Genomic DNA, 14,163 nt, shown 5'->3' on the forward strand with positions numbered 1-14,163 from the left:
TTTTTCTTTTTTTTTTTTTTTTTTTTTGGCAACATGCACTGTCTAAAAGATGCCTGTCTAAAAGATAATTCAAGTGAATTGTTAAACAGACATGCTAATGAAGTACATAGGTTAAAGTAGACAAACAATAGACAAAGCTTCTATAGCATTTGTTAATTCTAATATATATATATATATATATATATATATATATATATATATATATATATATATTTATATATATATAATACTAATACTACAAAATTGCATCTGTTAATTTAATGCTTGTGGAACCAGTGTTATTTCAGTATAAACTATAATATATATATATATATGTGTGTGTGTGTGTGTGTGTGTGTGTGTGTGTGTGTGTGTGTGTGTGTGTGTATATATATATATATATATATATATATATATATATATGTGTGTGTGTGTGAGTTTATTTTCGGTTTTCATATTTAATTTTAGTAATTTTGTTTTGCGATTGTGTAGGATTATTATTATTATTATTATTGTTATTTTAAGTTTAGTTTTAGTGAGTTTACTTCAGTATGTTTTAAAGTGTAGGTTTTTCATCTGTTTGTATTATTTCAGCTTTTTTTTTCCAAATAACAAAAACTATTTTTAATAGTTTTTCCCTTAGGCTAGTTGACAATAACAACAGTCAAACAATAAAATTTGTATACATTTTAATATCATTGAGATATCATATATATATATATATATATATATATATATATATATATATATATATATATATATATATATATATATATATATATATATATATATATATATATATATATATATATATATATATATAAAATATTGAATGAAATTAAATATTGAATAAAATATTCTTTATTATCCTATCATGTCACATCTGTAACCTGCGTGAAAACAAAGGGTTAGTGTTCTGGATCAGCGTGTGTCAATGTTTTCTTTGCACTTTTGTCCCTAATCCATGTTTTGTCTAATGTATTCCAGCATACAGACATCACAAACACTCACAATCACATGCTGATGCTTTGAAGTCACTTGAGTGTGTGTTTTGTCTTTCATGTCGTCTTTTTGTTGTTTCCCTCTATTTTATTTTTTCCATTAGTATTTTTCTCTCAATCCCAGTCGTTGTTTGGAGGGTTGGTTAAATCAAGACAACATTCGCTGTCTTTTTTTGATTTATTTGAATCAGATTGATTGTTTTAATGCACCTGACTTCTGACTGATGTCTGAATTGCGTTGCGTGCATGCAGGAAAGAAACAAAAGAAAGAAGCAAATATTACCATAAAATCAGCAAGTCAAATCAGTCACGGGCTTCCTGAGGTTTAAATCAGTTTATTGCAGTTTTGAAATCTTTCTTCACATTACAGCTATATTATTCTTTCATATATCGCTTAATGGACAGTGTTGTACTTCAAATGGTAAAATTAACACTACCAACTCAGACACAGCTTATGTTTTTATAACACTGAAGTTTGAAACTTTGTATAAACTCCATGAATAATTGTATGTTTCCTCACTGCCTGACTAGAGAAGGAAAACTGCTCTTTTTCTTGTAAAACCCCCGGAAAGCAGGACCGCTCTTCTCTGCTAATTAAATACAAGCTCTGGATAAACCCCTTTCACATAATAGAAAACCCAAATAATTACAGTCTCAGTCAGAACGGCCGCATCCTGTTTCACACTTGGATAAAAAAGCTCCTCAATTATCATTGTTTTTGGCTAGCGTCTAAATATCGAAGGCACTCCCTTCCTGCCCTCTTCCCTGCGGCGTCCATCTCTCTAGCTTGCAATGATTGCCAATTAGAGCAGAAATCAATTTACAGTCTCCATTGCTTAATTGATATCATTATGTTTACTGTAGAATGAATAATTGATTATTGTATCATTACTTCAAACTGTAGTCATGCGTGAAGCACGCCCGGCAGGTAGCCGCCACTAAGAGGTTTTCTCGTTAAAAAGCTGTGATTGTCGATAATTAAGGGTTATCATTATATTCCCACTTCCCCAAATGCTGGCATTATAGATCCAGCCTTCCAAGTCCAGCCTGAAGTTGCACAACCACTTATAGTTTCTAAAATCAGATCTAAATCAAAAACAACGTCAGACATTTATTTTAGAAGAAATTATTTCCTTTTTTTTTTTAATTCAGATGATATCCATAAAAAGCATCCAGCAGAAATGTTAAATAAATTACTAGTTGACTGAAAATTCATAAATAAAAGGTAAATAATCATTGGATTGCTCTTGTCTCAAGCTGCTCTCTGTAGACTTGTGTCCATGACTAAGTTGTGTTCCAGCTGATTTTGAAAGGGTTGTCGATGGTGTGAGATTGTGATGATGCGTCAATATTCAGCTCCTGAGTCTGAGGGAAAGGAAGAGAGAGTTAATCCAACAGAAAAAAACATATTTTCCAAACAAAATGAAAGCTAAATTTAGCTTTACATTTCTTGCTCAGCAATGGATCCTCTGCAGTGAATGGGTGCCGTCAGAATGAAAGTCCAAACAGTTTATAAAAAAATCACAATAATCTACAAGTAATCCACATCACACCTGTACATCATGTGAAGCCAAAAGCTGCATACTTTTGTAAAAACAAAACCATTGTTAAGGTGTTTTAGCTTAAAACATTTGTTTTCGGCCAAAATATGAGTCCATAATCCATAACTCCTCCTCCAGTGATAAAGTCAATTTCCTGTATTCCTTTCACATCAAAATCTACCAGCACATCCGTTCAGATCTGTTTCGTACTCTTGTTGTTTGTAGACGAAGGTTGATCTGTGCATATTTCTCTGCTGATTCAGATGAGGCTACGTTTTCACTGGAGAAAGCTATATCATAGACATATTTTAACCAGAAACAACAGTTTGTATTGATGGATTACAAACATGCATCTTTTCGCTTTTTCGCTTCTTAAGTGGTGTGGGTTATTTGTAGATTATTGTGATGTTTTTTTTATAAACAGTTTGGACTCTCATTTTGACGGTACCCATTCACTGCAGAGGATCTACTGGTGAGCAAGTGATGGGATGCTACATTTCTCCAAATCTGTTCCCATGAAGAAACAAACTCCTCTACATCTTGGATAGCCTGATGGTGCGTACATTTACAGTACATTTTCATTTTTTGGGTGAACTATTCCTTTAAGAGTGCAAACGCGTGTGTGATTACAGACCAATTCAGTCAATGACCCCATAATAGCATGATGAAGAAAAATAAAAGATGTTCGAGCGGATCGTTGGGAAACGCCACCTCTGATCTGACATACGCCGCTGAGGGCAAACACACACATGGAGACAGATGGAGCTGCCTTGCCTCTTTCAGACTTATTATGCAGTCTGGAAATACTAAGAAAGATAAATGATTTGGTGTGGGCTGCAACACTAGTTATTCAGATTCACATTCACACAGTTTGTTTGTCACCCCCCCTTCGATTCTTCTCATGACTCGTATAAATCTCAGTCTCTGGAGCTCCAGCCTGCAGTCTTATTAATAGAAATGGTGCGGTCGATGCACATACAACTTTGAAAAGACTTTTTTTAAACAGTCCAGGAGAATGTAAACTTCTCTATTTTATCAAGATTAATGTGCATGGGCAAAGTTAGGGAGGACTAGGAAAATATCTTACATATAATATCAACTATTTTACATTAAAATAATTTAATTATTTATAATATTCTTAATTTTTAGGAAAATTATATTTCATAGAAATATTACAATTAAATATTTTTCAATATAAATAACAAGCATTTATACATTTCGTATAGTCATATAAATGTAATATACGACGTACTCGGCAAACACGGCAAATTTATAGCTTCAAGAACAATCAATTTAAAATGACTAAATGAAAAAAAATATATAAATAAAATTTATACAATTACCTGGTATTTTATATTTTTAAACATTGCAAGGTCACATGATTTATTTACTTATATATTTTCAATTGAATAAAACTAATAAAATACATATATATTTATAGCAGCACTTCGTAGTCCACATGAAAGGTACCATTTTTAATAAGTGTATCAGTGGTTTTGACAGCATGAATGGTAAATGAATGGTAAAGTATATGTCTGCATGAACCACCTCACCTCAGAGTTATATTTGAAATCCAAGTTTGCATCAGGTTTCCCATCCACCTCCATGGTAACCTGAGTGACACTGCTTGTTACACCCCAAACCCTCACGACACCCAGGGTCAGTCTGTCAGCCTCGGCCAACCCATTCATAGAAACCTCACTGGTAAGAGTGCGCTATAAACATAATCACACAGCACAGCTGTTACACACACATGCCCATTTACAAATAATTAGTGCTGACATTAAAACATTCTGATACATTGAATGGACATAATGAACATATGACCCATTTCTTAAGATTCTCTCACTTAGATGTTACTAGAACAGAATGAATAATAACAGAAGGTCGTTGTTTCAGTATTTATGTAACATCTGCGGCGAGACAACTCAACCTAGCTGAGTCTGACCTCGTTTTTCAAACAGTTCTCAACTCCATAGGGCCGTGTTTTCCCCACCGCTCAAATAATCTCAGCACATACAGTACGCCATCAAACCCACAGGACGCCCAGAGAGCTCTGACCTGGGCCAAGTGGCCTTGAGCTGCTAAAGCATGAAACAGTTTTGGATCTGGATTTGTTTATAAATAGAGAGTGGCCACAGATGTTTGGCTTCAAGTCTGATGGACAATCTTGGACTCCCTATTGGTTCTAATGACCACAGTCCAAATAAATCCCGAAGAACTGTACACTGCACTTTTCAAAATATATTAACTTACATCAAACACAGAGAAAGATGTCAAGAGGTATTTGCCATTCTGGACAGTATCTGTGAGGAGAAAGAATAAACAAGAAGAGAGGAACCACTATGATAAATGGTTTTAGAAGTATCTACATAAAACTAAATAACAACATACACATGCAAATATATAAATATATGCTTTCAGAACAGGGTTTTACTGACTGCATTGCTGATTAGACTTTAAAATAAAATACTGTTTGTTACTATGATAGTATTAACTATGAGAAAATTAAAATGAAAAAATCCAACACAGGCTCATTGGTTTCTTTGCTAAACTCCAAAAACACGACTATAATATACTTCGAATTCACTGCAGTTTTGAACTAAAATTAAAAACCACTGGCAGTAATTCTCTAAAAACATTTATTCTTTTTCACACAAGTTACAAGAGCAGATTAATGGTAAATCAAGACTTATTTTCATGTGTACAATACTATTTCATGACCCCCAGAATGCTTTTACCATAGTGCATGATGAGTGCAATGCTGTCCCGGGTGTGCTACAGAGCAAGTTTACAACATCAGCAAATCCATATGGAGCTGGTTAAGTGTCAAAATATTTTATTTTAAGTATATATATATAAAAAAAATAGTTTTTTTATCTATTTTATTAACACTTTCATTAAGGTTTAACTTTGGTGTTAGTGTAGGTGTTGTCAAACGCAACAGAGCATGAACCTTTTAGTGGAACTTACTGGACATTTAAATTCTGAACTGCCACAATATGTGCAACCAAGAACCAGTGTTGCAAATTTAGCTTTGTATGTTTTTGATAATGATGAATGCAGCTTTAGCACTACTCCCTGAACATTTCATTTTTAAAGTGTCACAAAATGCTGCAACAAGCAATGTAATCGTTTTGCAGAATTGTTGTATTTCCACATATTTCCAGTGAAGCGGGTTAAATAAATCATTAATGAAATTGGAAACATCAAGCGGAGTCAAAACCATTAAATTCCCCATGATTCCCATTCCTACGGACACACGACCACACAAAACTCACCGATTCCCTCTCCATCATCCCAGAACAGGGATCCCTTTGCTGCACCTCCATCATTAAGTGCAACAATCAGACCCAGAGTATTCTGACGACTACAAGAAAAAAACAAAACACATTATACAAATATACAACATATAAACATACAGCCACTCACATTTACATAACATTAATTATTCAGTGTTCAGGCACTTGCTCATCTTGATAAACAACAGTGTGAACTCTTAATATAGGAGATATTAGAAAATGGGGATATAAAAGAAAACTTGACTGTTTTTGGGGGCAAGAAGCCTATGCAAGTAAAGCAAAACGGCCCATTGAAGAGGTATTAACACAGATGCAGCATCGCTTCACCTGTAGTGCGTGTTGTTCTCTGGTTTCTGCCAGGGAAGAATGTAGCCTGCTCTCACATGCAGGTTAATTTTCTCTAACGGCGTATCCATATCCACAAACTCTCCTCCTGTTCTTATAGCTTTACCCTGGATGATAAATCACATACAAGCAGATAAGAAGCTCCAATATATGGAGGACAATGTACCGCAGGCTGAATTTGTTTCAGAAGCTAGTTTGATTATGACTGGTTGTTAAACTGAATTGAACTCTTACTAATAAAATGCTTACTTGCATGTTGGTAAAATGCTTACCGTGTGGTAATCGTACCAGACGCCATTTGGCAGGTATCCCTTGACCACAGTGACGCCCTTCACAAAACAAAATGAATGAGAAAAAAAGAAATAATAAATAATAACCCAAACAATAATAAGAACTATTTCCTAGTATATCCTATCTGGCTGAATATACATACACACACAAAATAATATGAATACTAAAATACAAACATACTTTTAACTATGTTTAAAAAAAAACTATTTTGATATTAAAATAAGTAATATAATTGAAATGCATTAATTATGTAGTATAATATTAGTATATGCACAACATAATAAATAATAATACATTTACATTATATATGTAATATAGCCAGGGTGTTTCATACCGGGTCCAGAGCAGGTGTGATTAGAAGAGCGGGACCCCAGAGGAACTGTTTGTCAATGCCCCAGGTTTTTTCATCTGTGACAAACCTACAGTACAGAACACAGTGCTGAGAACATCATCCACTCAACACTGTACAGTTCATGAAGGAGAGAACAAAAAATGAGCAGGAGGGAGATATAGAGAAAGAAATGAAAACATGTAGAGGTTGAGATGCTGAACAAAATAGATGATTCCGGAAGATGAAGGTTAGACGGGTCAGAGTAGTGATATCAAGATACAGTAATATAAGTCCAATACAGACACAGAGCATTTGCTCCAAGTTCTGATTAGTCATTCCCATGATGCTTTAAGGGAAATGTAATTGAAACGAGAGGATGGACTTAAAATAGTGTCAGAAAGAAAAGATCGTGTAATGAAGATATATTTGGAAGGAGCAGGACATGAATGAAGGTCTTAAAGAGATATTTCACACAAAAAGGAAACTTCTGTCATCATTTACTCCCAGACCTCGTTACATTCACAGAACTTCCTTAACGTTCTGGCAAAGTTCTCTCATAGTTACAAACAAGTTCTTTAATTAACGTCAATTGAATGTTTGTTTAAAGTTGTGTGGTATTTAATAAATTTCTCTAAATGTTACCAAAAAACATTGTATGACTCAAAGATGAAAAAGGGTTCTCAAGCATCAAAACAATAAAAGTATAACACAGCTTTATTTTTTTTCTTCAGACATCAGAATGCAACCTGTTTAATTTCATTTATTTATTTTTCTGAGCATCCACTAGATTTGACCCATTTGTCAGCAGCAAGTTTTTAATAATTTACAATATCATAGATTTGATATGTTCACTGATTATTTGTATTTTTTATAAATGTATTTTAACATGTCATTTGTATGTACATATTTGTGTTATGCTGAATGCAGTGGAACATTATTTCTTCCATATTTGGACATGTTATCTCCACAAAAGTTATTTGAAACATTAAAGTAGACACTTTACGTGATTTAAGATGATGTCTGCATTTATAATAATCCTTTTTTTCTTAATGTATTTGATGCATTCTAAAAAATGTGACATCTCATATTTGACCCATACACATTTTTCATGTTTTAGTAGAATTTTTGAGAGTTTTTAAATGAACATTTAAAAGTAACATTCGCACAATGTTTGCAAAATGCTAAAATGGAATGTTCCCTTAATGTTCGCATAACCAAGAAGAAACATTTCTAAAATGTTCAAAGTCACATTATTTTCATTGGTGGTTCAACTAAATGATGGACACTTACTCGTGCAGCATGGGTCTGACCACAGTGTTTCCGTGCACGTGGGCTTCATACATCAGTGTGTACAAATACGGCAGGAGGGTGTAGCGAATGTTCAGCACATCACGAGACACCTCAGCAAACTCCGGTCCCCAGGCCACAGGATCCTGTCTCTGTCAAACATCACAAAACTCATCACATCACACTCATTCAACACTGCTGAAGAAAACCTGAGTTCTCATGCAAAGATCACTCCTCCTTCCTTGCTATGTAAATGCTAGGATAGTTTTATTATTTATTGTAATATATATTTTAAAAAGTTTAGTTTTGAGCCTGCTCAATAATTGTATGGAACTATTTTATATACAGTTGCTTTTCAACAATATTTATAATGTAAATTTGAAGTGATTGGATTAAATAAATTAGCATTTATTGAAAAAAAAATATTTAATAATAACAATAATAGCATACTTATCACACACACACGCACACGCACACACACACACACACACACACACATATATTTATAAATTTATGCATTTAGAAGACGCTTTTATCCAAAGCAACTTACAGTGAATCCAGGCTATCAATTTTTACCTATCATGTGTTCCCGGGGAATCGAACCCACAACCTTGCGCTTGATAAAGCAATTCTCAACTGAGCTACAGGATCAATATATATATGTTTTTTCTGGAGTATATATAAGCATTAGAAATGTAATGGGTAGTTATTATCAGTATTTCAACAGGTATTCATACTTTGCATTATCTCAGTAACTGATTTATTTATGATCTAGCTGCAAGCAGATAGATCTGGAACAACACCACGTGTCCTGCATTATGCATTGTGACACTATGGGAATAAATACTTTAGCCCTGAACTATATTTCCTATTTGCACAATCCAAATCTGTACAGCTGTGTCCCGTTGAATCCAGACATAACTGCACACCCCGTTCATCATCTGTGCCCAGGCGCATGTGTGTTTGTGTGTACAGACTGAATATTAATCGTCTGTCAGACAGAGCGAGGCTGTGGCCTGTGTGTGGGTCTGAGTGCTATTAAGAGTCGTGGGTGTGAGTTAATGCGCTCACAGATATAAAGGTGAACTATATCTGATAATTATTTCTCAAGTGCCACACGTTCACAGGTCTGACCACTAATGCATGCGTGCTAACACTTAAACATGAACTAAACACTTTATGAAGTGAGAACTCCTCTCAGTTTCTATATGTTATTCTTAGGCCTAAAAAAGGCTCCTCCAAATATCCCTAAAACAATCTGCAATGAGATATTAAAACCTTATTTTCAGAGAATGATTCTTGAATAAAACTATATTTAGTCTTGTTATTCACCTGGTTATGGTTAAAATAAGTAAATAAAATAATAATAATAATAATAATATAATATATATGTCATTGCCTCAAAATAAAATACTCTCTAAACATAAATTCTCTGAAAATTAGCCTTAATATATTATGCAACTAATCTTGCTCAAAGGATATTTAAATGAGCTTAAAACTGGAAAACACAAAGATGCTCTTTAAGAAAAAGATTTTTTGCATTAAAGGCTTTCAGTGTTAAAAAAAAAAAAAAAATAAAATAAAAGACTATATATAGTAAGTATTTTTGTAGGAAATAACATTAATATTAGCCAAGTTTATTTTTATTTATTTATTTATTTATTATTATTATTAAACAAACATAAACAACAAAATCAGATTTTCTTTTTTTTTTTTTTTTTTTTTTACTGAATTACTTATACACATGTGTGTAAGGGGTAAATGTATATCCAGCCGGTTGTTATCTCAGAATAAACCCGACAGAGTGATCAGGACCACGACATGAAGCGTCAAACTAAATGGAAATTTAAGGGAAATGGTTCAGTCAAACCACTTATTGTATTATATTCAAATCCTTAACTCGGTACTAAGCAAAAGCACTTTTACAGCTTCAAATCTTTTTAAGTGAAAGTGACGTTACCAAGTATGGTGACCCTTACTTGGAATTACTGCTCTGAATCTACCCCATCCAACATGCACACACACGCAGCAGTGAACACACACACTGTGAACACACACACGGAGCAGTGGGCAGACATTTATGCTGCAGCGCCTGGGGAGCAGCTGGGAGTTCAGTGCCTTGCTCAAGCGCACCTCAGTCGTGGTATTGAAGGAGGAGAGAGCGCTGGACACTCACTCCCCCCACCTTCAATCCCTGCCAGTACGAGATTCAAACCCACAACCTTAGGATTATGAGTCCAACTCTCTAACCGTTAGACCACGACTAAGCTTTGCACATCTGCATTTGGAAATGATCTGCCATTCTTCTTCTCACCTCTCAAGCTCTGTCAGGTTGGATGGGGGCAGACACACGTGTTCAGGTTATTCCAGAAATATTTGATTGGGTCAAGCCCAGGCTCTGGCTGAGCCACTCATGGACATTCACAGAGTTGTCTATAATCCTCTCTAGGGACATTGTCCTGTTGTAAGGTGAACTTTCTACCTACAGTCTACCTGAGGTTTTTTAATGATCTGAACTAGGTTTTAATTAAGACTTTCTCAATATTTTGGTGCACTGAGCTTTTCTTCTCTCTGACGAGCCCCTCAGTCCCCACTGCTGAAAAACAGCCCCACAGTACGATGCTGCCACCAGCCAGCAACAATAATAATAATAATAGTAATGGCAGCCTAAGCAAACAGACTGAATACTGTTGGTTTATATTGTTCTTACCCTTCTGACCTCTAGAATATTTAGTATTGTCCCCTCTCTCACTCATATAGTGAAAACCCCTTCTGCTAATGTAATGGGGAAATCTAATGTCTCTGTGTTAACGTGTTTGACTAAACTAGACCTTCCTCCAGTTAGAGCCAACTGCTGCTCGCAGACAAAAATCCAAAATATTCCAAATGTACTGCCTTCTGACTCCATTAGCATATGACTTAGCGTGATGGAGAGACGGACGAACTTGGAAACACTTGCAGGAGTGTTAGAATTATGAGCCACGCTGCAGAAGCCCTTCTCTCTCTGTATCTCTCAGCTGGCAGAACATAAGAACATTTGTACTGGCAAATGACTTTGCCAGATATTAGGAGCAAATAAGGTGGTCTTTCTGAATTTCTTTCACTGTCTGTACATATATCATTTACACCCCCACCAGTTTGTCTTGCACTTGAACTTGAACACACAGTTTTAATGAAATGGGTGGTTGGAGCTGACAATCTCATAATATTCTGCAAAATCTTCTGCTAAAGAAATACTTTTCATAAGTATGTCAATTTCTTGATCTTGTGGAAATGATCTTGGAAAACATAGACACTTTTTAAGAAAATGTAATTAATTTAAACAATTTAATTTTTGTTTTATTGTTTCAACAGAAACCAACTTTAATTGCTTGGACCTTAAGTGCTGTTTTTTAACAATATTAATCATGAAAAATGCTATTCAAATAAATTTCAATATATATATATATATATATATATATATATATATATATATATACACACACACACACACACACACACACACACACACACACACACACACACACACAATTTTTTACATTTAAATTGATAACATTAAACATTTTCCAGATTATTTACTTATTTATTTACTTAAGTTGATTAAATTTAATTTATTTCATTTAATATTTTCTGTTACTATTTCTATGTAAAATGTAAAAAAAAAAAAAAAATATATATATATATATATATATATATATATATATATATATATATATATATATATATATATATATATATATATATATAGTTATTTGCCAACACATAATTTCTTACTTTCATTTAATTTTACTTGATTTACTAAAATAATTACAATTAGCGCTGAAATTAAGTAATACAATTAATAAAAACTACAGCCATGAACCATAATTTGCTACTTCCAGTGCTAGTCAGAGCACATAAGGTAATTATTAATATTAGTTTGTTTTCTGCAATATGAATACTTTGAATGCTTTAAGTGAATTTATTCAACTTTTAGAAGAACACTACCATATAGATGACACAAAACTGATTACATGAAGTCTCTGTTATTCACTATCGGACATGTCTTTGTCTCTATCCCTTAGAAATACAGGCCACCTTGACGCTCTCCATCCGTTTGTCTCTGGATGACCTTCCATTTGCCTGCATAGCCACATTAAAGCTAATGACATCTTGGAGGGGTAATTACAGCAGCAAGGGGACGTGCAGGGATAAACACGTCCGGCGCGGGGTAGAGGCCAGCTGAGGACAGTCTCTTATTGAAACTGTCATTGAGACACGCGGAGGACACATCCACACCGGACCAAGTGAATGACTCGGCAGAACACCAGCAGAAAATGTCGCGCAAACACTGCAATGCACTTTTGTTTTAATAAAGCCCTCTAAATTCCCTGGTCTCTGGCAGTGCATGTCGAATACCAGAATTAATACATCTCATTCTATTTTAGAAGCAATTTTATTAGCATTTTTACTTCTGTGTTTTATTCTAGCCCAAATCCCAAAGGAATATGCACATATAATATTGCACAAATGTTTTTGCTTTTGCTTTTTCGCCAGTTTTATTGAAAAAGACAACTAAATGATAGGGAGCAGATAGCAAACGCTATGTCTTTGACCCCAATTTCTGTCATAATTTGCAGCAAATCCTGAAGGACTGTAATAGAAATTCTCATATGACTGTAACATAACACAAAACAAAAACCTGATCTTTTAGTTTCCAATACCCTTTTCCAAAAGGACTGTCATAATTACCAACAAGAAAAAAATAAATAAATAAATAAAATAAAAGAATAGCGAGGGTTATTTACAGAAATTCTGACGGATTTTACAGTTCCTTCAGTTTCTCTACAAATGTTCCTTTAACAATTCAGACATAATTCCAATACAATAAAATAAGAATCCTGAAAATGAAATAAAAAATTGTAAATTAAATGAATAGTAAATTAAATATGTTAATTAATTGTTTATATTAAGTTTATTTTGTTTGAGATTAATTTAAAAAAAATAATAATAATAATAATACAAAAAAAAAAAAAAAGATCTGTGCACATTCTTTTAGTATTATTAGGCTACATTTCCACCCCAAATACTATTTCTGTTTTCCCGTCCTTTGTTTAATCACTCTTTTAGCAAAGCCGTTTCTAAATGACTGATGCCCAGGAGGGTTCTGAATAACTTTGAGCATTTAATTATACCCCACATATATCTGTTAGCAACGAAGCTGCCACGTCCACTCACTGAAGAATTTTCCCCACACCATATCGATCTCTCTCACTCCCCGGGCTTATTGGATTTTTGTGACAGGTCCCAGCACTTGCAAAGGTCACATTTTAAACAAGTGCCGGAGTGAATACCTGACAGCCCACCTGTCTACAGATGCCAGATATTAGTCAGAGGCCGCGTGGGAGGCCCTTTTCAATTGCCGCTGTGTGTTTTGGAGCTACTGTATGTCTCAGTGATCAGGGATCATTTTTTTACTCTCTCAGGGCGTCATACAGACAAGCGTTCATGTAGGAATTTGTCATCACTGCTCAGTCATTGACATTATCTTGTTTCACCCTGTGTTTTGATGCCCGTCACTCACTGTCACTGATTATCAGGCTTAACACCATACAAGGCTCAATTAAGGTCCATTTCACACTGTTTGCTGCAATGGCCCCACATGTTCCCTGTCACGTCCATCAACTTTCTGAGCATGATTAGGCTTAATAAAACCAAAATTGCTTGCTTATATATATATATATATATATATATATATATATTTTTTTTTTTTTTTGCTCTCACTTAAACACTAATTTCTGTATTTTACAGTAGTAATATTTCTTTAGTTTAATATTTTTACATTTAATAAATAATTATATTATTTTATATGCATATTTTGAATTTTTAATCACGTTTTTTTCTAATTATATTGTATACCCCTACAAACTAGCCCATCATAGTTAGAACTGTGTTCTTACTGGCATATTGATGGTGTTATGATTTCTGGAGAACGGATAGAAAGCTCCAAGCTGCATCCAGCGCAAGCACATCTCATATTCAGCAGTGTTAAAGAAGCCGCAGATATCAGCCCCGGTCTGAAACACAAGCCAAAACGCAGAATGAGA

At 34.2% G+C, this 14,163-nt stretch overlaps 1 protein-coding gene across 1 annotated transcript in view; it reads right to left on the reverse strand.

The window, feature by feature from the left end:
* Nucleotides 1-1,299: 1,299 nt before the first annotated feature.
* LOC113118133 (sucrase-isomaltase, intestinal-like) overlaps nt 1,300-14,163 on the reverse strand; it is a 49,273-nt gene continuing 36,409 nt past the window's right edge. Inside the window, exons 40-48 of the mRNA XM_026287061.1 lie at nt 14,017-14,133; nt 8,081-8,229; nt 6,794-6,878; nt 6,441-6,497; nt 6,151-6,275; nt 5,803-5,891; nt 4,778-4,827; nt 4,075-4,236; nt 1,300-2,345 (exon numbers count right to left, since the gene is read on the reverse strand). Coding sequence (XP_026142846.1) covers nt 2,265-2,345; nt 4,075-4,236; nt 4,778-4,827; nt 5,803-5,891; nt 6,151-6,275; nt 6,441-6,497; nt 6,794-6,878; nt 8,081-8,229; nt 14,017-14,133 — 915 coding nt within the window. The 3' untranslated portion in view covers nt 1,300-2,264. The remainder of the gene's footprint in view (nt 2,346-4,074; nt 4,237-4,777; nt 4,828-5,802; nt 5,892-6,150; nt 6,276-6,440; nt 6,498-6,793; nt 6,879-8,080; nt 8,230-14,016; nt 14,134-14,163) is intronic.

Source organism: Carassius auratus, chromosome 18 (genome assembly GCF_003368295.1).
Source record: "Carassius auratus strain Wakin chromosome 18, ASM336829v1, whole genome shotgun sequence".
Taxonomy (NCBI): Eukaryota; Metazoa; Chordata; class Actinopteri; order Cypriniformes; family Cyprinidae; genus Carassius; species Carassius auratus.